Source organism: Convolutriloba macropyga, chromosome 8 (genome assembly GCF_964194025.1).
Source record: "Convolutriloba macropyga chromosome 8, txConMacr16.3, whole genome shotgun sequence".
Lineage (NCBI taxonomy): Eukaryota > Metazoa > Xenacoelomorpha > Acoela > Convolutidae > Convolutriloba > Convolutriloba macropyga.
The window spans coordinates 63,187,200-63,215,050 of record NC_134475.1 but is presented as its reverse complement, the minus strand read 5'-3'; the positions used below and the strand labels follow the sequence as shown (position 1 = coordinate 63,215,050).

Here is a 27,851-nt window from a genome sequence, read left to right as displayed (position 1 = left end):
AGAATCTGGTTGCGCTAGCTCGTGGACATTTGAAACAAAAGCATTGTTAAGTACAAATACCTATTACAATATTTTATAAAAGAAATTAATTCAAAATATTTGTCATGAATAAACAGGAAACGAATAACAGTAAACTGATCACTAATCAGAGATATAGAACTTAAGTAGTTTTAAGCCTTAAAGTAGAAAGTCACTCCGCTATTCATATCACAAATTTCGTTCAAGTGGTATAATCATGATGAGTTACCTATTATTACGCGTAATTGCGAGTCAGTGCCCCTACAACAAAGTTGACCATCTTTGTAAATTTTGTCTCTTTAGTTCCAACTTATCTTAATACAAGTAAAGAGGTCTTAACAGTGAGTGATATGGCGACAAAGGAACGATTATATTAATTGGTATATACTTATAAACAATAGATGATAGTAAATTATACAGATATTTTATTATGGTATAATTTACTATCATCTGTTGTTTAAAAGTATATACCAATTAATATAATCGTTTCTTTGTCGCCATATTACTCACTGTTTAAGACCTCTTTACTTGTATTAAGATAGGTTGGAACTAAAGAGGCAAAATGTACAAAAATGGTCAACTTTATGTGGTAGGGGCACTGGCTCGCAATGCCGCGTAATAATAGGTACCCGGACTTGAGTCGCACATCTTTTCAGCGCTGAACCGGCACATTTAAAGAGTAAAAACTTAATTCAGTTCTGAAACATTGTATCTCCAGAATATTTTAGATTTCTTTATGTGCAGTATTTCTGTATGTGCAATATTTCTTTATGTGCTTTATGATGATTAAATTGAGGTCAGAGTTCACACAGGCTAAACTTATCCTGTATAGTCTTAAAATTACCCATACCCAAAATTGAGTCTGAGCAGAGTAATGTCATACTTTTGTAGCTTATAACTAGTAATTACTATAGTAGTACACACACCATTCATATTTAAGCTGGTTTGTAGGCAAATACAACAAAGCCTATTTAGCTGAGTGGTTACGACTTGCTACGCAAATTATATGTAACAAGTACCCACGCGGAAGTTCGAATTGCATATAAAACAAATCTTGCTGGCGGGAGTTAAGCTGAACATATTAGTTTTCATTAAGTAAACTTTACTCAAAAATCAGACTGGCCAGTGTAAATAGTGACATATACAGAGTACTGGCCATCCTAAAAATCAGAATATCTTTAGACTGATTCAGAGCTGGTTTGCTCTGCCACCAACCTCCGAGTAACTCATCATGATTATTCCACTTGAACGAAATTTGTGATGTGAATAGCGGAGTGACTTTCTACTAGAAGGCTTAAAACTACTTAAGTTCTAAAGCTCTGATTAATGATTAGTTTAAGATCCCAGTATCTTTTAATGCATTATTTTGAATATTCGAGCATATTATTATGCTAATATTTTAAGATAATTCGTTTCCGGTATATTAATGACAAATATTTTGAATTTAAGTCTTTTATAAAATATTGTAATTGGTTTCATAGTTTACAATGCTTCTGTTTGAAAATTCCACGAGCTAGCGCAACAATATTTTGAATTTATTGGCTTTGGCGCTAGCTCTTATTGGTATTTGAAAGAAATACAGCTGACTGATTGGAGGAAAAAATCAGAGCGCCGAACAATTTGGCCCTATCAACAAGAAAAGGGTGATAAAAAAGTTTAATCACGAAGCTGGACAAAAACAATGATGGTCGGTAATCTGCGTTCCCACATAGAGCCCCAAAACGCAGACTTTTGAACAAATATCAAAGCAAATTAATAAACTTTTAAATTCCTTAGTTAGACATCGGTTTATACAGTCTTAATGAAAAGTAATGTAGTCATTTGGAACACATTATGAACACAAATTCACACAATCGGTCTTTCAATGCCAAAAAATATGTTGCAGTATAACCCAATAAGCAGCGTGATGTTGCAGTTGGTTTCAAATCCCCCCCCCCCTGCTCACTGTGCGAGACGAGGACGTAATAAAATTACGGATGGCTTTTTCGAACTACTTTTGGGTATTTGACATTGGGGACATTGTTTGGCTTTTAAGGTATAATAGCATTGGGTAAAATATCATCTAAAACAATACTTGCTGTTACCTTTTCATGTCCTTTGTGGATCACTCCTAAGCTGGCTGTGGCTGTTAATTTGGCCCAATTGGTAGCACGCGCCAGCCAGTCCAAGTTGTCCCTGAAATGATTGTCCCCCACATATCACATAAAGAACAAATTAGAAGCAACCAGATAGCAGCTGTAATTTCTTGAGCAATCAATTTAATTAACTCATGTATGTGTGCTGAAAAAAATTTAAATATAATCGATTATTGTATGTTGACAAATTTAATTAATTATCCTTTAACGATAGAAAGTGGCTCGGTAATGTTCCGACCCCTCTCATCCACAAACTTCTGAAAAAAAGATTTTCAACGTTTGAAGGAAATCCTTGAAAAGTTTCCCTTGTCAGAACAATGTAGTAATCGAGGAAGTAAAGCTTTAACCTTATGATTGAAAATCTCAATGCCCAGAACATGTCAATTTGGTTTTATTCTGAGCAAAAGAATTAGGTAAGTATACTATAGTTTTGCAAAATCCAATGTCTGCATTTTACATTCACAAGTTGCAGAACGATTTCATCTATTCAACCATTGAGGAACCATTATGTTCTATTAGCTTCTACTATTAAGGGACCAATTGAAATAAAGTTGGCGCGGGGCCAACTTCTAAGAACCTCCCTTCACACCATTAGTATAAGTCTCCAAAACAGTTTGTGAATCGCTTACTTGGAGACTAGTGAGCTGAAAGGCTCTACGAAAACTTAATGCCCGCTGGGTGCTATCTGCTTATACCGTTTTTAAGGACGAAAAGTCAAATGGGTCAGAAGAAAAATCGGTTAAGCGAAAAATCGCATAAAAAGATCAACAGGACTAATATAATTGCTACAAACTTCGTTTGAGAGCAATTAATAAATTGGAATTCGAAAAACTGCGTGACTATATTGTGAAAAAACATTAACTGTCCTTATTTTTGTCAGCAATACGCTCAAAAAGTCACCAATCAATCAATAAGGTAAAAAAAAATACACAATACACAAAATAACTTCATATGATACTCCTAGCAAACAAAATTGAATTGCATTCGGTTGTCTTGAGTGCTCAAAAAATAAAAACTTTTTGAAACACAAAAAATCTTCAGTGAAAATTTCGTTTCAATGATACATCAAAAACCATAGCATCAAAACCTAAATCAATAAAAACAGTTCTTTATTTCATTTAGAAAAATAACATAGCCGGCAGATTGCCGGAAAATAGCCGCCGTTGACGCGCTTGATGCACATCGGGATTGAAACAGAAAAAGAAAAACATAGCTGCCAGATTGCCAGAAAATAGCCGCAATAGCTGTGTAGATCTGCAGTCTCAAAAAGATAGTAAAAGAAACAACCAAAAAAACCTTTTTTATTAAATGCTGAGATGTTATTTTTAAAGAATTTGTTTATTCTGATGCTACTTCTATTCACAGCTCTCAAGCTCTCAAATAACCTTCAATTAGGGCGACACACACTCACTTGACCTTATCTCTTTGAATAAAAGTGAAGAAAAGTCAATTTTCGAGCGCGGAAGTCATTTTTGAGAGTGAGGTAAGTCACGTGTAACCAAAAAATCTTTATACGCGAATGAACAAAAAAGTCGCTCCAATAAGAAAGAAAAATGACGTCATGCACGCACTTCAGTTGAAATTGCATAAACAAACGAACAAAAAGCAGATTTGAAGTGATTGCGACGACATATGGTCGTAACAAAAATCTTTACGAAATAAAAAAACCAAGAGAAGGCCAGTAATAACCTCAGCTATATCGCTTCGCGGCTATTAAAAAAGAAGAGACAAATTGACTGAACTTTTTTCAGTGTCAAAAGTGTTCTAATTTGGCGAGAAGTTTTAGTTAGATTCTTCAACTACACATAAATCAGCTTCTAAAATGAACGATAATAAGCTTAATAGCGATATCAGCTAGCAAACACTCTAATGAGCTTTGATAACCTAATTCTACCGCACTTTGATAACCGGACTTAATGACCGGACTTATCGGTTTATCCCGTCTCTTTTGATTTTGCTCTTTTGACTTTGACCATATTCACTATATTGCGTAACTGAATGCATGAAAGAATTTAAAATCCATTCAGATGAAACTTTGAGAAGTCAAACGTGAAAATCGTGACTTATATAAAACGAAAAACATGATCAAAAGGTGAAGCAAAAAAAGGAGAACGCCTAAATAATAGCTGTTTGAGAGGCTGACGGCGGCTATTAATTATAAATCAACTAATATCAGACAAATTGCTCTCGGACGACAGTGTCTTGTGATAGCTTACCTTACAATCGCTTTTGTTTTTAGCAACAGATTTAATTTCTGAATCAGAGCAATTTTGGGTCAAGCAAAAATCAACATAGTGGGAATTTAACTTTTATGACCCCAGACGCAAGTAATATTTTTCACATAGTAACTTGCTATATAACAACACACCAATTGGAATGTGGGGCATAAAACCATTGGGGGGCCAAAACAGAATAGATCCAATCACCTAACCATTTTTTCCCTATTCTAAAAAGCAAATTAGTAATAAAAACATAAACCCACTAATGTTGGTTGGACTAATTTCTCTCGAACGTCAGGCGGGGCAATGGTTCAAAACCCCCGACCACCTACGTAATTGACTGAAGCATTAGCCACTCGTCTATCAGGGACTCTGCATACTATAATCTTACAATGAGTTTTGTTTTAGTAACAGACTTAATTTCTCACTAAGAGTCACGCAAAAATCAAGAAGTCAAGCGTGAAAAAGTTACTGGAGAAGTGCAATCAAGAAGAATGTTCTAGAACAAAACGGTCAAGCAAAAATTTGGATTAAGACAAATCGATTTAAATTCTTTAAACTTTGTAGGGCTGATATGTTATATTTTGATGAAAAATCTGTATAAGTTTTTGCTGCCTCTATTAGCTGCTCTCTAATTAACTTTCATTTAGAGTGACACACACCCAATTGACCTTATCTCTTTGAATTAAAGTAAATAAAAGCCAATTTCAAAGTGCAGAAGTCATTTTTGTGAGTGAGGTAAGTCAAGTGTCACCAAAAATTTAATCACGCATATGAACAAAAAAACTCGCTGTACTAAAAGCAAAAAATGAAGTCACACACGCACTTCAGTTGAAATTGCATGAACGAGTGAACAAAACGCAGATTTGAAGTCGTTGTGACGTCATATGGTCGTAACAAAAATTGCGACGACGGAAAAAAAACATAGCAGGACAAGTCCTGACGCGCAATTCTAAGAAGTTTCATTGACTAAGTAGAAAACTAGACCTAGAACGGACTATGAATGGATTGGGCAAACAATTTAGAAAAAATCCGATCCAAAAAAATTGAGAAAACAGTAAAAACCTAAGTCACATTGCCGCATGTGAACAAAAAACCACTAGCGAGAAATCGATTTTTTTCAAACACCGCTTTCTAACTCTACTTTAAAATTAGAGCAGAAAAATTTCGCGCCGCAAAACCACTCGTTTTTTCGCTCCATTTCCTGTTTCGGCGTGACCAAAATCACTACTCCAATTTGACTTCAAAAATCATGAAAATGTGTGAACAGATCTCAAAAAAAAGAAAGACAGCGCCCCATTACAATTCAAATTCTTTGAATTGTTAAAAACCAAGAGAAGGCCAATAATAGCCCCAGCTATCGCCGTGCGGCTATTAATGAACATTGAGAATGATAAATCAATTCAAAATTTGTTTTTACCCCAAATAAATTTTGTTTTTACCCCTAATTTTCCACATTTTTCTCGTGGAATGTGTATCGCGCAAAATCCTTCACTAAATTTCGGGGATAAAACTGCTGACTTCACCAGAATGTATATTTTCGGAAAACAGCCAAAACTGTAATTGGAGCTAGATAGTACAAGAGCCCCTAAAAAATCTCACATTTTCGAGAACAAACTTGTTTCAGCAATTTTTAGAACAGTGTATGCAACAAGTATGGACAAAATAAGCTGTAAAATCGTTGATAAACGAGCAAAATATCAAAGAACTAAACCATAAATTTTGCACAAGATTTTATTTTAGCAGCCTTTTGTGAGCTCTATAAATGATGCGATTGACGTAATCACGATCAATTGTATGATGAATTAAAAAGCAAATTTTGTCAAAGTGAACATAAATGGGAAAAAAATCACAAAAATGTTTACAAAACTTTAACTCCTCAAAAGACACAAAATATTTTCCCAACGAAAATATTCTACGCTCGTTGGGCTTTCAAATGATACCACTCATATCTTTCTACATCAAATAGATCGATCGGCCGAAACTGACGGACCAAAAAAGCCCAATTGATCATACCCCCCCCCCTCCCGCCTACTAAGTGGGCCGGCAGTAGTAAATTAAATTACGGCCATAAACAATATTGAAAGTCAGTAAACACTGCTGAGCTATTGGAGGTAATCCTCTTGAGATTTCACAAGCTTACCAGTGTTTTATCACGCATCAATGTTGATCTCTGCAGACAATGGGCACACACTTTGGAAAATAGACATGCACATTTTTCATGTTTCTGGTAAGCTAATTTACAATTTGGAGATATGAGTAAAATTGCTCAAAACGGCGTAAAAGTATTAACCCAAAAATTATAACATTTAGAATCAATTTTAGGGATCAGTTACTGAACAAAAATCTGCCCACGAACGGGCATTCCTTCGAATTTTTCTCACCACTACGATGCAATTCCTTGAGTTAGTGGATCTATTCCGCCCCTATACCTTTGTTTTAATGCCCGACACCTACATTCTATACGTTGTTCTACTGCACGGCCCTATGTAATTATAGCACGTGTGCTTGTTAGGGGGTAGAGGGGGGGGGGGGGTAGGGAGGGGGGCAGAGTATATCCGATTTAGTTATTATTATATTTAGCACTCTATTCCCAGAATTCCTTTACACTAATGGGATATTTTAATAATTGCCTAAACACCTCCGTCACCTACGAAAATTAAGTACAAAAAAATTGATGCTCATCCATACTTGTAAAAGGTTTCCCTTCATTATATTTCTTAATAAATCGGAACATAGTGATATCTCAGACACTTCAAAGGACAGCCAGACAGGATCCTGTCTCTAATCTTCACTTTGTGAGTCCACTGTCTCAACTCAACTCCGTCCTTTACCTCAGTGGGGTACTTAACCCGTACTATAATTAACTTTACCAGAGTTCACATTTTCAAATCAATTACGTCCTTTACCCTAATGACGTACTTAATCCGTATCAAAGTTTAAATTCGACTCTTAGCTTTCTTACCAGATTTACGTGTAATGTTCTTAACTGACACGCATTGCTTAAATGTCCTCTTGCGGTCTAAACCACAGTCAATAAATGGTAGCTGAAGATTTAGTACAATTAATCATTCGCAACTGAAGCCTTAGCATATCGTTAAGCTCGATACCACAAAAGGAAGTATTTCCCATTATACCCCCGGTCAGTGGCCACATTACATATAGCTCCCTCCCCCTCCCTCCATCATTAGTCTATAATCTATAATGGAAGACACACAAAAGGTAATTATCGCGCATCACTTCCATTTCAGGAAATGATTAGACAAAATTAGATCCTCTCAAATAATCTCTAACGGGTCAACGTATCACAGAAGCGTTGTGTACTATTGGGTCAATTGGGTTTCAAAACAAAGGCTAAATATCGATAACGTCACAACTTTACAAAAAGGCTTTTTCATGCTGGGTTATTAATTATTCGCCTCTGCAACCCCAAAACAATTCCGAGACAGTTCAAGGCTGCGATATGAGGGAAATTCCAATGAGGAAACTGTCAATGCCTTTCAAAAAAGGCTTCCATCCATCAATTATTTCGACACCCCAACGGCGCAATGCTTCAGAAAGCCTTTCAGAAGCAAATAGACAAAGATAGTGTCAGTTTGCGAGCAGCCTCAAAATCTAATTATTTCTCAGCGCAAAATCTCATGCACTCGGAGTAGCAACAGCCAAAGATAAACAAAACATGCTTTGATGGTTTCATACGCCCCGGGGGAGGGGGTGGCGCTAGAGTCTGAATGGTTAGCATTCAGTTCCAGAAGACAAAACCAAGTGTTAAAAAAATGCTCGAGCCCATGGCACCTAAAAATAATGCCGGTAACCAGGCACATGGCAGAGGAAATCACTTTCAAAAAACAGCGTCGAGGCCAGCAGAGAGGGAAACATTGCCTGTACGACAATACCTAATTAAAAACATCAGGAATTTTTCCAAAAACCAGAAAAAAGCACAAAATCTTAAACTTCTGAGGTCCAAATTCTTAATAGAATTTTCTGTGAACGCTCGTATTTGAAAGGTCGTTTAAGGGGCTCAAATGTTTGAAAGGCTCAAATGTTTAAAAGGCTCGATTAAAAGGCTCAAAGGAAAAAGATAAAAAAAAGACGAAACCAGTCAATTGGACATAAACTTTTCATAAAGATCTGAAATAAAACAATCATCAATCACTATAGAATGATTATAAGAATGTCACGAAAAACTTCAAAAACTGCTAAATAAAATTAGAAAAGTGGTCAAAATGAGTGCAAGTTTTCGCAAAACTTATAATTGAAATCATTAAGATTAAGATTTATGCACATCACTTCAACCCATTCGGACAAAGATAACTGAAATCATGGGAAAAACACTGATATAAAGTGCTAAAACAGTTAAATACGTAGGACAACAAAATAACCGACCAAGGTTGGAAAAATTGCTCTCAAACGACTAGTGGGAGCGCTAATCTATTGCAGACTGTTTCAGTCGGGGGAGGGGGGTCTCCAAAGCTTCACATACTAAATTTACCAAGGAGGGCTTCAAATGACGTCATTAGAGTTTATTATAAAAGACTATAATAACTTAAAATGACCACTATAAAAATGACACCATTTTTGGTACTTTTGATTTGACCTGTTGTAGTGAACTGCAACTAATTGAGTTCAGCTGCCTGAAATGTTGAATGAGAGAAAATTAGGTCGCTCAAAACTCAATCACTCAAGGGCTCAAAAGTCACTTGAAAAGTCAAAACGGTCAAGCAAAAAAATTGCATAAAAAAGACCAACACGTTTACAACAATTGAGCTAAAACACTGAGCAGAATGAGCGAAAATTGAAACTAGCCAAGAAAATTCCTGTAAAATACGGTAAGGTCGGCTGAATTTTGCAACAGCTGCTATTAGAAAACAGCTAGCTGATTGCTAGAAAATGGCTGCATGGGCTTCATGGACCTACAGTCCCAATCAGATCTACCATGAAAACATGAAAGATTAAGACAGAAGAAAAATTTCAGTTTTTTTCTTTATTAAGTGAAATGTTCTTTGACTTAAAAATTTGCTTTAAATTTGCACTTGAAATACTCATTTTACATTATCTCATTCAGCTAAACTAAACTAAAGTCTATTTAAGTGAGAAAAGTCATTTTTGAGAGCAAATTAAATCACGTGTGAGCAAAAACAGGATAATGAACAGCAAACTCGCGCCAATAAGAGTGAAAAATGATGTCACACTTTGATCAAAAATGAATGAACCAATTAACAAAACCAAACCGAAATGAGCGTGAAGTAATCAGAGCTCGTGACAAAAAAGTAGACAAAAGACTAAAAACATAGCTGGCAGATTGCCAGAAAATGGCCGCAATGGCTTCGTAGATCTGTAGTCTCGAAAAAAGTAGAAAAAGACAGACCAAAAAAGAAATTTATGCTTTTCATAAAGGGTTGAGAGGTTATACTTTGATTAAGAATCTGTATAGGTTATTGCTGTCTCTATTAGCTGCTCTAAACGAACCTTCATTTAGAGTGACACACACCCAATTGCGAAGTAAAAAGTCAATTGCGAAGAGAGCAAGTCATTTTTGTGAGAGGTAAGTCACGTGTGAACAAAACCTTAATCACGCGAATGAACAAAAAAGTTCGCTCCACTGCGAGTGAAAAATGACATCACGCACGCAATTAAGTTGAAATTGCACTAACGAATGAACAAAAAGTGGCTGTGACGTCATATGGTCGTAAGAAAAATCTTGATGACGAAAAAAAAACCAAGAGAATGCCAATAAAAGCCTCAGCTATCGCTTCGCGGCTATTAAAAAGATAGGACAAGTCCGAAAACATAATTAAAAAAATTTATTAAAAACCTGAAACATGACCAAAAAATTTTTGGGAGAATTGCTTTCGAAATACTAGTGGGACCTCGCATCCATTACAGCCTGCTTCAGTCGGGGGAATAACTAAATTCACTAAGTGGGGGACGCTTAAAATGACCTCATTGTAGGTTATTATATACCACTATAACCACTAAAATTTGAAGTTAAAAAGTTACACCAATTCTTGAGCCTTTTTCATTTGACCTATAGCAGCGAACTACCGCCACTTGAGTTTGGCTGCTGTGGAATAACAGAAACCAAGTGAAACAACAGAAACCAATGTGGAAACATGAAAAACGAGCAGACGCTCTTCACACCAAAAGTATAGGTCTCCAAAACAGTTTCTGTCAATCGCATACTTGAAGACTAGTGGGTTGAACGGCTCTAAGAGACCTTAATGCAAACTGGGCGCTAACTCTTTGTCCCGTTTCTGAAGATGAAAGTCAAATGGGTCAGACGAAAAATCAGTCAACCTAAAAATTGCATTAAAAAGACCAACAGAAATATAGTTGCTACAAAATTCGTTTGAGAGCCAATAAAAAGATTTCCTAAAAAATGCCTGTTAAATCATTTATTATAAAAAAAATTTCTACTATAACTCAGCGTTAATGAGCATGATAGACGATGACATTACGCCACATAACAGCAGCTGAAAAGTGGCATGAACAAAGAGAGAGAGAGAGAGAGAGAGAGAGAGAGAGATAAAACGTGAACGAGAGAGGGAAAGAAAAACTAAACGACAAAGAGAGATAGGAATATTTTCAACGAGGGGATTCGACACTGCAAATTCTAGTTTTCTAGCCTCGTTAGTAAAAAAATAAACAGAAAAACTGAAAAAGGCAAAAGTAAAAACAAAATTTTCAATTTCGCAGTAAAAAATTTCAAAAACATTTTTGTCTCGAAAGTTCTGTCAAGTAACCAATCTCCAAGACTCGTTCGCCAGTAGTGGTTGTTGAACTCAGAAAAGGACAAAAAACCTGAAAAATTTTGGAAGCAAATGCAAATTTTAACAAAATCATGCTAAAATTCGATATAATAATATCTTAAGAACCATTTCATTGCCTCAAGAGACTATCCAGGATCCCTGTTTCAAGCCTGAAATAGTTTCACTGGCTCATAAAGATCCGTGCATTTGGAACATGATAAAAATTTTCCACAAATTTCCAAAAATTACTAAAACTGGAGTCATAAAAATATTGATCACCATTCCATTAACTCTAGGATTTATGCACCAGCAAAATATCAAGTCTTGGGGGAAATCGCAGAGTCCTTGGTGCCGGAAAAAATTCAAAAACATGAAAAAATTACAGATATTTTAAAAAAATTGCTCAAATTCGTAAAATTAAAATCTTGAAAAACCTTCCATTACATCTATAAACTATGCAGAACATATTATTGAACCCCGGAGGAAGTTCCATGGCTCTTTAGGCTAGAGAAACTGAAAAAAATTTAGAAAAAAATTCAAAAAACTTAAAATTGCAAGTGTTATAAAAAAAATAGCTAAATTTTGTGATATTAAAAACCCTGGCTCAAAAAATGACAAAAAAAAATTGTCAAAAAATGCTTAAATTCGTGATATTAAAATCTTGCAAGACAATCAAATACGTCTACAGATTATACAGTAACCTATTTTCAAACTCTAGAGGAGGTTCCTTGGCTCCTGAGGCTGAAAAAAAAACCTAAAAAACGACAAAACTTGAAAAAACCAACTTTTATAAAATGAAATTGCTAAAATTTGTGACATTAAATAGTTGAAAGAGTATTCCAGGGCAAAAAATTTTGTCAAAAACTTATTATCAAACCTCTTATGAGGTTTTCTGGCCCCTGGGTCTGGAAAGACATGAATAAGGAAAAACAAATGTCAAAAAATTTGAAAATTGCACGTTTTGTGTAAAAAAAATAATAAAATTCGTAATGTTAAAAGGTTGAAACCCTTCTAATACCACTAGAAACTGCAATAACCTATTATTGAAACCAAAAGGAGGTCCCTTTACAACTAGGGCAGATAAAAACAAAAAAAATAACAAAAAATTTCAAAAAGTATGCAATTGTACAAAATAGTAAAAATTTCCGTTTTTAGCGAGCGATTGTTCCTCAGTAGCTAGAACCGGGGGGAGGGAGGGTTGGCACAGAGGGATCCTGGGGTTAGCAGCGCGCGGGGAGGGGAAAGGGTGAGGCAAAAGTGGGGGTGTCAACAGTGGAGGGGTCTTCAACCTCTAAGAACCGCCCTTCACACCATAAGTATAAGTCTCCAAAACAGTTTGAGCTGAAACAGAGCTGAAAGGCTCTAGGAGCAGTTTTTTGTGCTGGTCCTGGAAAGCAATGGCGTGATGTGCAATCTAGGCGAAAACCATATACAACCTCAAACTTCATAGGCCCCTTCAACTGGTAAAACAGAGAAATGTAAAAAGGTTTCACAGAAATTTAAGTTAGAAAAGTCATTTTTGAGAGCAAACTAAATCACGTGTGAACAAAAACAGGATAATGAACAGCAAAGTCGCGCCAATAAGAGTGAAAAATGATGTCATACTTTGATCAAAAATGAATGAACCAATTAACAAAACCAAACCGAAATGAGCGTGAAGTAATCAGAGCTCGAGACAAAAATGTAGAGAAAATACTAAAAACATAGCTGGCAGATTGCCAGAAAATGGCCGCAATGGCTTCGTAGATCTGTAGTCTCTAAAAAATTTTAAAAAAGACCAAAAAAGAAACTTTTGCTTTTCATTAAGGGCTGAGAGGTTATACTTTGATTAAGAATCTGTGTAGGTTATTGCTGTCTCTATTAGCTGCTCTTAACTAACCTTCAATTAGATTGACACACGCCTATTCGACCTTATCTCTTTGAATTAAAGTAAAAAGTCAATTGCGAAGTGAGGAAGTCATTTTTGAGAGAGGTAAGTCACGTGTGAACATAAACTTAATCACGCGAATGAAAAAGTTCGCTCCACTGCGAGTGAAAAATGACGTCACGCACGCAATTCAGTTGAAATTGCACAAGCGAATGAATAAAAAGTGGATGTGACGTCATATGGTCGTAATAAAAATCTTGATGACGAAATAAAAAAAACCAAGAAGGCCAATAATAGCCTCAGCTATCACTTCGCGGCTATTAAAAAGATAGGACAAGTCCGAAAACATAAAAATTTTAAAAAAACTGTCACCTGACCAAAAGCTTCTGGGAGAATTGCTCTCGAACTACTAGTGGGATCTCGCATCCATTACAGCCTGCTTCAGTCGGGGGAATAACTAAATTCACTAAGTGGGGGACGCTTAAAATGACCTCATTGTAGGTTACTATATACCACTATGACCACTAATAAAAATCGAAGTTTAAAAGCTACACCAATTCTTGAGCCTTTTTCATTTGACCTATAGCAGTGAACTGCCGCCACTTGAGTTTGGCTGCTGTGGAATAAAAGAAACCAATGTGGAAATGTAAAAAACGAGCAGACGCTCTTCACACCAAAAGTATAGGTCTCCAAAACAGTTTCTGTTAATCGCATACTTGAAGACTAGTAGTTTGAACGGCTCTAAGAGACCTTAATGCAAACTGGGCGCTAACTCTTTGTCCCATTTCTGAAGATGAAAGTCAAATGGGTCAGACGAAAAATCAGTCAATCTAAAAATTGCATTAAAAGACCAACAGGAATAATATAGTTGCTACAAAATTCGTTTGAGCAAATAAAAAGATTTTCAAAAAAGTGCCTGTTAACTCATTTATTATAAAAAGATATCTCAACTACAACTATACGTCTACAGATTATACAGTAACCTATTTTCAAACCCTAGAGGAGGTTCCTTGGCTCTTGAGGCTGAAAAAAAACCTAAAAAACGACAAACGTTTTAAAAAAACTTGAAAAAAAAACCAAGTTTTATAAAATGAAAATGCTAAAAATTGTGACATTAAATAGTTGAAAAGGTAATCCATGGCCAAAAAAAATTGTCAAAAAAACTTATTATCAAACCTCTTGTGAGGTTTTCTGGCCCCTGGGTCTGGAAAGACATAAATAAGGAAAAACAAATGTCAAAAAATTTGAAAATTACACGTTTTGTTTAAAAAAATAATAAAATTCGTGATGTTAAAAGGTTGAAACCCTTTCATTACCACTAGAAACTGCAATAACCTATTATTGAAACCTAGAGGAGGTCCCTTTACAACTAGGGCAGATAAAAACAAAAAAGATGTCAAAAAATTTCAAAAAGTATGAAATTGTGCAAAATAGTAAAAATTTCCGTTTTTAGCGAGCGGTTGTTAGTCAGTAGCTAGAACCGGGGGAGGGAGGGTTGGCACAGAGGTATGCTGGGGGTAGCAGCGCGCGGTGTGGGGGAGGGGTGAGGCAAAAGGGGGGGTGTCAACAGTGAAGGAGTTTTCAACCTCTAAGAACAGCCCTTCACACCAAAAGTATAGGTCTCCAAAACAGTTTGAGCTGAAACAGAGCTGAAAAGCCCTAGGAGCAGTTTCTTGCTGGTCTTGGAAAGCAATAGCGTGATGTGCAATCTAGGCGAACACCATATACAACCTCTAACTTCATAGGCCCCTTCAACTCGTAAAACACAAAAATGTAGAAAAAGGTTTCAGAGAAATTTTGAGAAAAGTCATCTTTGAGAGCAAATTCAATCACGTGTGAACAAAAACAGGATAACGAACAGCAAACTCGCGCCAATAAGAGTGAAAATGATGTCACACTTTGATCAAAAATGAATGAACCAATTAACAAAACCAAACCGCAATGAGCGTGAAGTAATCAGAGCTCGAGACAAAAATGTACAAAAAATACTAAAAACATAGCTGGCAGATTGCCAGAAAATGGCCGCAATGGCTTCGTAGATCTGTAGTCTCTAAAAAACTTAAAAAACACCAAAAAAGAAATTTTTGCTTTTCATTAAGGGCTGAGAGGTTATACTTTGATTAAGAATCTGTATAGGTTATTGCTGTCTCTATTAGCTGCTCTAAACTAACCCTCAATTAGATTGACACACGCCCATTTGACCTTATCTCTTTGAATTAAAGTAAAAAGTCAATTGCGAAGTGAGGAAGTCATTTTTGAGAGAGGTAAGTCACGTGTGAACATAAACTTAATCACGCGAATGAAGAAGTTCGCTCCACTGCGAAAGAAAAATGACGTAACGCACGCAATTCAGTTGAAATTGCACTAGCGAATGAATAAAAAGTGGATGTGACGTCATATGGTCGTAATAAAAATCTTGATGACGAAATAAAAAAAAACAAGAAGGCCAATAATAGCCTCAGCTATCGCTTCGCGGCTATTAAAAAGATAGGACAAGTCCGAAAAACATAATTAAAAAAAATTAATAAAAAACTGACACCTGACCAAAAGCTTTTGGGAGAATTGCTCTCGAACTACTAGTGGGATCTCGCATCAATTACAGCCTGCTTCAGTCGGGGGAATAACTAAATTCACTAAGTGGGGGACGCTTAAAATGACCTCATTGTAGGTTATTATATACCACTATGACCACTAATAAAATCTTAAGTTTGAAAGTTACACCAATTTTTGAGCCTTTTTCATTTGACCTATAGCAGTGAACTGCCGCCAGTTGAGTTTGGCTGCTGTGGAATAACAGAAACCAATGTGGAAATGTAAAAAAACGAGCAGACGCTCTTCACACCAAAAGTATAGGTCTCCAAAACAGTTTCTGTTAATCGCATACTTGAAGACTAGTAGTTTGAACGGCTCTAAGAGACCTTAATGCAAACTGGGCGCTAACTCTTTGTCCCATTTCTGAAGATGAAAGTCAAATGGGTCAGACGAAAAATCAGTCAATCTAAAAATTGCATTAAAAGACCAACAGGAATAATATAGTTGCTACAAAATTCGTTTGAGCAAATAAAAAGATTTTCAAAAAAGTGCCTGTTAACTCATTTATTATAAAAAGATATCTCAACTACAACTATACGTCTACAGATTATACAGTAACCTATTTTCAAACCCTAGAGGAGGTTCCTTGGCTCTTGAGGCTGAAAAAAAACCTAAAAAACGACAAACGTTTTAAAAAAACTTGAAAAAAAACCAAGTTTTATAAAATGAAAATGCTAAAAATTGTGACATTAAATAGTTGAAAAGGTAATCCATGGCCAAAAAAAATTGTCAAAAAAACTTATTATCAAACCTCTTGTGAGGTTTTCTGGCCCCTGGGTCTGGAAAGACATAAATAAGGAAAAACAAATGTCAAAAAATTTGAAAATTACACGTTTTGTTTAAAAAAATAATAAAATTCGTGATGTTAAAAGGTTGAAACCCTTTCATTACCACTAGAAACTGCAATAACCTATTATTGAAACCTAGAGGAGGTCCCTTTACAACTAGGGCAGATAAAAACAAAAAAGATGTCAAAAAATTTCAAAAAGTATGAAATTGTGCAAAATAGTAAAAATTTCCGTTTTTAGCGAGCGGTTGTTAGTCAGTAGCTAGAACCGGGGGAGGGAGGGTTGGCACAGAGGTATGCTGGGGGTAGCAGCGCGCGGTGTGGGGGAGGGGTGAGGCAAAAGGGGGGGTGTCAACAGTGAAGGAGTTTTCAACCTCTAAGAACAGCCCTTCACACCAAAAGTATAGGTCTCCAAAACAGTTTGAGCTGAAACAGAGCTGAAAAGCCCTAGGAGCAGTTTCTTGCTGGTCTTGGAAAGCAATAGCGTGATGTGCAATCTAGGCGAACACCATATACAACCTCTAACTTCATAGGCCCCTTCAACTCGTAAAACACAAAAATGTAGAAAAAGGTTTCAGAGAAATTTTGAGAAAAGTCATCTTTGAGAGCAAATTCAATCACGTGTGAACAAAAACAGGATAACGAACAGCAAACTCGCGCCAATAAGAGTGAAAATGATGTCACACTTTGATCAAAAATGAATGAACCAATTAACAAAACCAAACCGCAATGAGCGTGAAGTAATCAGAGCTCGAGACAAAAATGTACAAAAAATACTAAAAACATAGCTGGCAGATTGCCAGAAAATGGCCGCAATGGCTTCGTAGATCTGTAGTCTCTAAAAAACTTAAAAAACACCAAAAAAGAAATTTTTGCTTTTCATTAAGGGCTGAGAGGTTATACTTTGATTAAGAATCTGTATAGGTTATTGCTGTCTCTATTAGCTGCTCTAAACTAACCCTCAATTAGATTGACACACGCCCATTTGACCTTATCTCTTTGAATTAAAGTAAAAAGTCAATTGCGAAGTGAGGAAGTCATTTTTGAGAGAGGTAAGTCACGTGTGAACATAAACTTAATCACGCGAATGAAGAAGTTCGCTCCACTGCGAAAGAAAAATGACGTAACGCACGCAATTCAGTTGAAATTGCACTAGCGAATGAATAAAAAGTGGATGTGACGTCATATGGTCGTAATAAAAATCTTGATGACGAAATAAAAAAAAACAAGAAGGCCAATAATAGCCTCAGCTATCGCTTCGCGGCTATTAAAAAGATAGGACAAGTCCGAAAAACATAATTAAAAAAAATTAATAAAAAACTGACACCTGACCAAAAGCTTTTGGGAGAATTGCTCTCGAACTACTAGTGGGATCTCGCATCAATTACAGCCTGCTTCAGTCGGGGGAATAACTAAATTCACTAAGTGGGGGACGCTTAAAATGACCTCATTGTAGGTTATTATATACCACTATGACCACTAATAAAATCTTAAGTTTGAAAGTTACACCAATTTTTGAGCCTTTTTCATTTGACCTATAGCAGTGAACTGCCGCCAGTTGAGTTTGGCTGCTGTGGAATAACAGAAACCAATGTGGAAATGTAAAAAAACGAGCAGACGCTCTTCACACCAAAAGTATAGGTCTCCAAAACAGTTTCTGTTAATCGCGTACTTGAAGACTAGTGGGTTGAACGGCTCTAAGAGACCTTAATGCAAACTGGGCGCTAACTCTTTGTCCCATTTCTGAAGATGAAAGTCAAATGGGTCAGACGAAAAATCAGTCAACCTAAAAATTGCATTAAAAAGACCAACAGGAATAATATAGTTGCTACAAAATTCGTTTGAGAGCAAATAAAAAGATTTTCTAAAAAGTGCCTGTTAACTCATTTATTATAAAAAATATTTCAACTATAACCCAGCGTTAATGAGCATGATAGACGATGACATTACGCCACATATCAGCAGCTGAAAAGTGGCATAAACAAAGAGAGAGAGAGAGAGATAAAACGTGAACGAGAAAGAGAAAAAAAGTAAACGACAAAGAGAGATAGGAATATTTTCAACGAGGGGATTCGACACTGCAAATCCTAGTTTTCTAGCCTCGTTAATAAAAAAAAATAAACAGAAAAACTGAAAAAGGCAAAAGTAAAAACAAAATTTTCAATTTCGCAGTAAAAAATTTCAAAAACATTTTTGTCTCGAAAGTTCTGTCAAGTAACCAATCTCCAAGACTCGTTCGCCAGTAGTGGTCGATGAACTCAGAAAAAGACACAAAACTTGAAAAATTTTGGAAGCAAATGCAAATTTTAACAAAATCATGCTAAAATTCGAGATAATAATATCTTAAGAAACATTTCATTGCCTCAAGAGACTATCCAGGATCCCTGTTTCAAGCCTGAAATGGTTTTACTGGCTCATAAAGATCCGTGCATTTGGAACATGATAAAAATTTTCCACAAATTTGAAAAAATTTAGAAACATATCCAAACATTACTAAAACTGGAGTCATAAAAGCATTGATCACCATTCCATTAACTCTAGGATTTATGCAGCAGCTTATTTTCCAGTCCTGGGAGGTCCCAGGGTCCCTGTTGCCGGAAAAAATTCAAAAACATAAAAAAATTAGATATTTTAAAAAAATGCTTAAATTCGTAAAATTAAAATCTTGAAAAACCTTCCATTACATCTATAAACTATGCAGAACATATTATTGAACCCGAGGAAGTTCCATGGCTCTTGAGGCTAGAGCAACTGAAAAAAATTTAGAAAAAAAATTCAAAAAACTTAAAATTGCAAGCTTCATAAAAAAATAGCTAAATCTTGTGATATTAAAAACCCTGGCTCAAAAAATGACACAAAAAAAATTGTCAAAAAATGATAAAAATCGTGATGTTAAAATCTTGCAAGACATTCCATTACAGCCACAGTTTATACAGTAACCTATTTTCAAACCCTAGAGGAGGTTCCTTGGCTCTTGAGGCTGAAAAAAAAACCTAAAAAACGACAAAAGTTTTCAAAAAACTTGAAAAAACCAAGTTTTATAAAATGAATTAGCTAAAATTTGTGACATTAAATAGTTGAAAGAGTATTTCATGGCGAAAAAAATTGGTCAAAAAACTTATTATCAAACCTCTTGTGAGGTTTTGTGGTCCCTGGGTCTGGAAAGACATGGTTAAGGAAAAATAAATGTCAAAAAATTTGAAAATTGCACGTTTTGTTTAAAAAAATAATAAAATTCGTGATGTTAAAAGGTTGAAACCCTTTCATTACCACTAGAAACTGCAATAACCTAATATTGAAACCTAGAGGAGGTTCCTTGACAACTAGGGCTGATAAAAATAAAAAAAATGTCAAAAAAATTAAAAAAGCATGAAATTGTGCCAAATAGTAAAAATTTCCGTTTTTAGCGAGCGGTTGTTCGTCAGTAGCTAGAACCGGGGGGAGGGAGGGTTGGCACAGAGGTATGCTGGGGGTAGCAGCGCGCGGTGTGGGGGAGGGGTGAGGCAAAAGTGGGGGGTTTCAACAGTGGAGGGGTCTTCAACCTCTAAGAACCGCCCTTCACACAATAAATATTAGTCTCCAAAACAGTTTGAGCTGAAACAGAGCTAAAAGGCTCTAGGAGCAGTTTTTTATGCTGGTCTTGGAAAGCAATAGCGTGATGTGCAATCTAGGCGAAAATCATATACAACCTCAAACTTCATAGGCCCCTTCAACTCGTAAAACACAGAAATGTAGAAAAAAGGTTTCAAGAGAACACCTCTATGATCTGCGAGTAACGTCAATTCAAAACTCAATAAACAAAACTCAAAAAAGGGGAACAATCATGCATAACTGCACAATTAAGGGCTCAAAAACTTCAAATTGACAGTTAATACCAACTTTAGGCTTTTCCAGCAGCTTCAGCACACTAAGCATTTGAAAGATTAAAAAAGCCAGCTTAGAGAACCCAAAAAATTTAACGCCCACTGAAAGCTTTCGTTTTGAAAAACCCGAGAAGGCCAATAATAGCTCTACATTCGCTATCCCAGCTATTAATAAAACATAGCTGGCAGATTGCCAGAAAATAGCCGCAATAGCTTCGTAGATCCGCAGTCTCAAAAACAGTAAAAAAAAGACAGACAAAAAATTCGTCTTTTCATTGAAGGCTGATTCGTCTTTTCTATGTTATGATTCGTCTTTTCTATGTTATGATTTGATTAAAAATCTGTATAAATTTTTGCTGCCTCTATTAGCTGCTCTTAAATAACCTTCATTTAGAGTGACACACACCCATTTGACCGTATCTCTTTGAATTAAAGTAAATAAAAGTCAATTTCAAAGTGAGGAAGTCATTTTTGAGAGTGAGGTAAGTAAAGTGGGGGTGTCAACAGTGGAGGGGTCTTCAACCTCTAAGAACCGCCCTTCACACCATAAGTATAAGTCTCCAAAACAGTTTGAGCTGAAACAGAGCTGAAAGGCTCTAGGAGCAGTTTTTTGTGCTGGTCTTGGAAAGCAATGGCGTGATGCGCAATCTAGGCGAAAACCATATACAACCTCAAACTTCATAGGCCCCTTCAACTCGTAAAACAGAGAAATGTAAAAAGGTTTCACAGAAATTTAAGTTAGAAAAGTCATTTTTGAGAGCAAACTAAATCACGTGTGAACAAAAACAGGATAATGAACAGCAAAGTCGCGCCAATAAGAGTGAAAAATGATGTCATACTTTGATCAAAAATGAATGAACCAATTAACAAAACCAAACCGAAATGAGCGTGAAGTAATCAGAGCTCGTGACAAAAAAGTAGACAAAATACTAAAAACATAGCTGGCAGATTGCTAGAAAATGGCCGCAATGGCTTCGTAGATCTGTAGTCTCGAAAAAAGTAGAAAAAGACAGACCAAAAAAGAAATTTATGCTTTTCATAAAGGGCTGAGAGGTTATACTTTGATTAAGAATCTGTATAGGTTATTGCTGTCTCTATTAGCTGCTCTAAACTAACCTTCATTTAGAGTGACACACACCCATTTGACATTATCTCTTTGACTTAAAGTAAAAAGTCAATTGCGAAGTGAGGAAGTCATTTTTGAGAGAGGTAAGTCAGGTGTGAACAAAAACATAATCACGCAAATGAACAAAAACTCGCTCCACTAAGAGCGAAAAATGACGTCCCAAACGCACGTCAGTTGAAATTGCATGAACGAATGAAAAAAAAACGCAGATTTGAGTTGATTGTGACGTCATATGGTCGTAGAAAAAATCGCGACGACGAAAAAAAACAGCCGGAAGAATTCCGGAAGCGACTCGAAGGGTCAAAACGTCACAAAAAAGCGTAATTGCAGCTGAAGTCATAACTTTTTGTATTAAACCATTACCTAATTACCTCCCCAGGTCTGATCTAAACACTGGTGAAAATTAAACCACTGTCACCAAGAGAAACAAAATGCAGCAAAATTTTACTTTAACGAAAACGTTTGTCAACGCTAAAAAGTCCAAAATAATTAGGATGGTCAAAATACAGATAAGCTGAAAAAATTGACAGGGCTATCAATTGCCCTCAAATAATTCATGATTTCAAAAAGATCGCAAAAGCAAACGGCAGATAATAGTCTAGGAAACTAAGTTAAATTTTTCAAAAATGAAAGCTCAAATTTAAGAATAAGAAAACCACTACAATTAGATTTCTAATCACTGCAACTCAGACAAAAACAACGCATACTTCTTTCTTGTTGTATATATGCTAGACAACCATGATTTCATACCAATTCAAAAATAAAAAATAATCATAGAAAAGACATAAGCAGCAATAAAATTCAAAGGCAAGAAATCGTTTAAAAACAATAGCATGGCCGGAAAGAAATTGCAATAAATAGTAAATAGTGGAGCTTTTGGAATAGGCTTTCCAGCAAACTCTCAGTACTGCCTTATGTTCAATGAAATCAATTGCAAACCAAAGAAATGACGAAAATCTGAGAAAAAGCTGAAATCATTCAAATTTTTAACAACTGAAAAAATCAACATAAGCAATGTAAATATAGGTGCCATGACAAAACCAAAATGATACAAACTACTTGATGAACATGGACACAATGTAAGGAACACAGTAAAAAAGACTAATTTTTGATATTTGAAAGTTAAAAAATCAAATTTAAAAAATCAAAGAAAAACAAATACATTTCGTTGTTCAGCATTTGAGACATACAAAGACAACGAGTCATCCGAGAAAAAGATCCGTGCTCCGGAACAGAACAAAAAAGCAGAATTCAGATATACGAAACATTGATACATTTTGAAAAAATGGTCAAAAAATTTTTAAGACTGCACTTATGAAAAAAATTTTGACTATTTTTCAAAAACTTAACGCTAAAAAAAGATTGAATTTTTAGTGAAACGAAATTAAAGTCCCTCATGATGCACAAAAGGACTTTCTAGTATTTAAAACCAAAAAACAAACAAAAAATGAAAAAATGGAAAAAACTATCAAAATCGGATTAGCATATGTAAATTTTTATAAAACAAAATTATATCGAGGTAGAAAGAGGCGCTGAGTATATGAATTATCAATGAGAAAATGCCATATTAACTGATTTTTGACAAAAAGACGGCTGGAAGATGTAAAAAAAATTAATAGGAAAAAAGCCAAAAATTAACTCAAAAAATCAAGAAATATGTGCCAATTTTGAACTTGAAACGCATTTTCAGGCTCTGCAGAACACTGATGTCAATTTCCGAGGTTTACTTTTCAGAATAGCATTGAATAAAACTCATTTCTACAAAAAAACCAAATTATAACCAAAAAACGGCCACTTAGACGAAAAAACGGCTAAAAACGGTTATCTATATGTGCCATTCAGTCAAAAATTACTTTTCAAAGTCAATCACTAAAGGCAGCTTATGATCAAAAATATTTTTCTCGCTCAGAAAAAATTAGTTCACACGGCAATTTTTCTCACTTTCGCTTTTAGGTCAAAACAGCGGGTGAGCGAATAGTACTTCCCGTAAAAAAACCTTAGAAAACCAATACTCCTCTTCGAGTCGTAAAACATAGCCAGCAGATTGCCGGAATAGCTGCGAAAGAATAGACCTGCCTGCCATATAACAGAGATAGAAACAGATACAGATCTAAATTGAAAAAGATCGACTCCGCTCAAAAAACTAGGCTGAAAAACTTTCAGCGATTAATAAAGCTTGTTACATTCATTCCACAGAAGCCTCTTATTAGGGACCTTTACTGCACATATGAGTTCCTTTGACCTTAAACAAATTCAAATTAAACTCAAATTTTAAAGTGCAGAAGTCATTTTATTGAGTGAGGTAAGTCACGTATGATCAAAATCTAATCACGCCAATAACCTAAAAACCTCCGCTAAAGCGAGTGAGAAATGACGTCACGCGCGCAAATGCTGTTAGTGAGAGGAAGAAGTCATTCAGAATATTTGACTTTTTCAGCGTTGCTGAGTGAACAAATGTAAAACGAAAAAAGAGCGTCAGACGACGAAACAAAAAAAACATAGCAGGACAAGTCCTGACGTACAATTCAAAGAATTTTCATTGACTAAACAGAAAAACTAGACCTAGAATGGACTATGAGTGAACTGAGAAAACAAAACCATTCTAAAAAAATCAGAACAAAATTAAAAAATAAACAGAAAATCAATGTCAAAATGCCGGATGTGAACAAAAAAACCACTAGCGACGCCACAAAAAAACCACAAAAAACCACAAAAAAACCACAAAAAACAAGGCCTAGAAGGAGCTGTGAATGGATTGGAAAAACCGTTTAGAAAAAAATCCGATCCAAAAAATTGAAAAACAGTAAAAATCAGAGTGAAATTGCCGCATGTGAACAAAAAACCACTACCGAGAAACCGAATTTTTGTTCAAACACCGTTTTCTCACTCTAATTTAAATTTAAAACCAATTTAAAACCAAAATCACTACTCCAATTTGAGTTCAAAAATCATGAAAATGTGTGAACAGATCTTAAAAAAAAAGTCAGCGCCCCAATACAATTCAAATTCTTTGAATTGTAAAAATTCTTTGAATTGTAAAAAACCAAGAGCACCGCAATATAGCTTCGCTCAGCTTACAGCTTCGCAGCTATAAAAAACCAACAGACGACCAATAATAGCCCCAGCTATCGCAGTGCGGCTATTAATAAAACGACTAGGAAATATTCCTTGCCACTTAATTTTCTCGCTCTATCAGCGTATAGAATTTAACTCCTTGTCACTTAATTTTCTCGCTCTATCAGCGTAAGAATAAAAGTACTTTAAAAGAAAATACAATGAGCCGCTTTTAGCGACAAATTTTCGCTTAACTTAGGTTAAGATCATTGAATTTAAACTAAATATTGGTACTACCTGAGAAAAGCATCAGTGGTTGTTCCGCAGTGCATGAATCCGTTAGCAATGACAGTGGCATTATGCTGTATTGAGTTCCTCACCGCCTCCTTCACCGCTTTTAGCTGAACCAAATCCGTTTTGTTCTGTCTCATTAGAAACTGAAGATGTGCTTCAATTGTGGCCTCTCCGCTCAATATGAACTGAAGTCGTTCACGAGGCTGAAAAAGAAAGATCACGCCTGTTTTTGTATAAAAAATATTCAGGAAAGTTTTTTTTCTACTGAGATTATCTTATGGTTTAGTACGATTGTCTCTTAAATTGGTTCAACCTTCGACACAAAAATAATTAGCTATCGTGCCGCATCAAAAATAACTAATGATTCCTCTGAAATTACTCAGATATCTATAGTTCGACTTTGCATTAATTCTATGAAATCGTATTTGATCCTGAATTGAGGCTTAATAACCATGAATCACCATTGCAAAAAATCTACTGGAACATTCCCCTTCCCTCATGACAAACTCCAGCAAAACTTTTACATCGACGCACATAAATCGACTCGAACCTACCATCTCCGGAACCGCTCCCAGGCATGCTAATACCACAGTTGGGTAGCTAAAATTTGAAAATGTGACAATTCTAACATTGGAAGGAGGTCCGCTTGGGGTGGAAGTAGAACTTGTAGTGGCACCTGCAGCCGTAGTAGCTGACACACTACTGCTAGTCTGTTGAGAGGGGGAGGTCTGCTCTGTTATGGTGGTCGCCCCTCCCAGGTCAGTAGCCACACTTGGACCTCCGGGTGGAACAACTGTTGACAGCTGTGAGGCAGAAGTCTCCATTGGGGTTTCAGTCCTACAATCAACATCAGCTGCACAAACTTATATGAAAATCTACAGGCTACTCTTAATGCACTGCAGACTAAAAGACTAATGGTGCTCCGCTGTTGAGAAAGGGAAACAATTCATTAGTTCGTGTAATTTTTTGCAATACCGATGAGTAAACACATAGTTGAGACCTGCCATGGTTATCTTCCATGATAGAGGGTTATTTTGCAAGATTCTGATAAGTTAGTTGCGGTCAAGCTCCTATCTCATTGGTTCATTTTGACGCATGTATTATTTCATTCATAAATTTTGGACATGGAGCGTGTCCTAAAATTTGTTGACTTAAAGTAAATAAGTAAATATAACCGACTAACGTCGGGCGAATTGCTCTCAAACGACCGGCGAGCGGTAGTAGCCATCTCCGGCTCGGGGTGTGATCGGAGTTGGGGGTGGGGGGTGAAGCAATGGGGGGGGGGGGGGGGGGTTGGGTGGTAGGTTTGGGAGGGCTGGATGAGAGGAAGGAGGAAGACCCAAATCGCCACGTGGATGAAGGTAGACTGGGGGAGTGTTCGGGGTGTGTGTGGGGGGAGTGGGGTGACCGAGGGATGTTGAAATTTTAAGATACAGAACCGCCCTTCAAGCCATGAATTTGTGTCCAAAACAGTTTCGGTGAATCGCATACTAAGAGTCTAGTAAGCCGAAAGGTTCTAAGAGAACACAATGACATCCGGGCATTACCTTTTATCCCGTTTTTGGGGACAAAAGGTGAAAAAGGTCTGACGAAAAATCAGTCAGGCGAAAAATTGCATTAGGGAGGTGTGATGATTGGGAGTTGGAGGGGGGTCAAGCGATGGGGGATGGGTGTATTCAAGCGATAGTGTTGTGGGAGAGCTGGACGAGAGGGGACGGGTTCCAAATCGCCACGTTAAAAGAGATTGAATGCCGGTGTCGGGATTACAAAACAATTAAAAAGAGAAAACAATTTTAATGGTATTTCGTGGGTGAACATTCGCCTGTTTCTTAATGAGAGGATACAGGGGCCAGTAAAAATACAAATAACCATTAGGGATAGTAACCAAAACTTATAAGAGCTGCTTTAAAGCACTTTGAGTAGAACGAGAGAAGAGCGAAACTAGCTGAGAGAAGTCAAAAAGATTTCACGCAAAAGTTTGCAACAGCTGTGAATTAAGTTAAAACAAAACAAGTTTGAACGACGGAGAACAAAGTCTAACTTAACATGCAGCCTAGCCAACCACTGGCTTAACTTTAAAAAAATTTCTTCACTACCATTCATTTTGAAAAAAACAATCCCTTGAAACAAATTGGAAAAAAGCTGCAACTGCGAAACCATTTTTTACAACAGATTGTCTAATATACTAAGTTTATGTTCGAAAAAGGCTACCAAACATAGCTGGCAGACTGCCGGAAACTAGCCGCGACAGACGCTTGTGGCCTTCCACGGAATTGAAACAACTAAACAAGTAAGATAGACAGATTGACCACCAGTCTTTTAATAGACCACTAGACTTTTTGAGTTACATTCGGACCGTCATTTTTATGAGACATATACGAAGTATAGGGAAAAGACACTAATAGAGCTATTTCGAAATTGATACTGGAAATCAAAAACTCAAGACTCTAATACTCAAAGATTTAGGGCATATACGTTTGGCACTACTTCGATGCACACTACTGATCTTCAACTACCAAATGTTCATAAAATTTGAAGTTCATTAGGTGAGTTCAGAAGTCATTTTTAGTGAGGTAGGTCACGCAATTGACCTCTAAGCAGAGCAAATGACTACACGCAAACAAATTTGAACTGCAAAGCAGTAGAAGCAGTAAATTGAAAAAGTTAACGCAAGAATCCTCGATTGATACGACGAATTAAAAAAACGAAGTTCCAATAACAGCCACTTACGGTTCGCGGCTAATAATAACAAAACAAACGGGTGACCTGGGGCGAATTGCGCAGAAACGAATGTCGAGCAGTTGGTTTTTTCAGTAGCTAGCTATGGTTTAGGAGTGGCGATCGACAAGTGTTAAGTTGGGGCGGGGTGATGTTTAGGTGTAAGAGAGGAGAGGAGGTTCAAACTCAAAGAACCGCACTTCAAGCCATAAATTAATGTCTCCGGACATTTCGTTAAACTGCATACTTAGAGTCCGACAACTTGTGAGCCGAAAAACTCGAATTTAATGCCCTACAAGCAAAAAAGACATGACTCATAATTGGTTTAAACTTGTTTAGAGCAATTAACCAAAATTGCAGAATTGGTCACTTGAACATTAATCTGGCTTATCAAACCTTTACTTTTTTCACTTAGTAACAAAGGCCCTG

General features: G+C 36.3%; 1 protein-coding gene across 1 annotated transcript in view; it reads right to left on the bottom strand.

Annotated features, from left to right (window-relative positions):
- Positions 1-27,851, bottom strand: part of LOC142344913 (26S proteasome non-ATPase regulatory subunit 1-like) — a 628,982-nt gene that overhangs the window by 6,241 nt on the left and 594,890 nt on the right. Inside the window, exons 10-12 of the mRNA XM_075396972.1 lie at positions 25,334-25,541; positions 24,708-24,907; positions 2,103-2,193 (exon numbers count right to left, since the gene is read on the bottom strand). Coding sequence (XP_075253087.1) covers positions 2,103-2,193; positions 24,708-24,907; positions 25,334-25,541 — 499 coding nt within the window. The remainder of the gene's footprint in view (positions 1-2,102; positions 2,194-24,707; positions 24,908-25,333; positions 25,542-27,851) is intronic.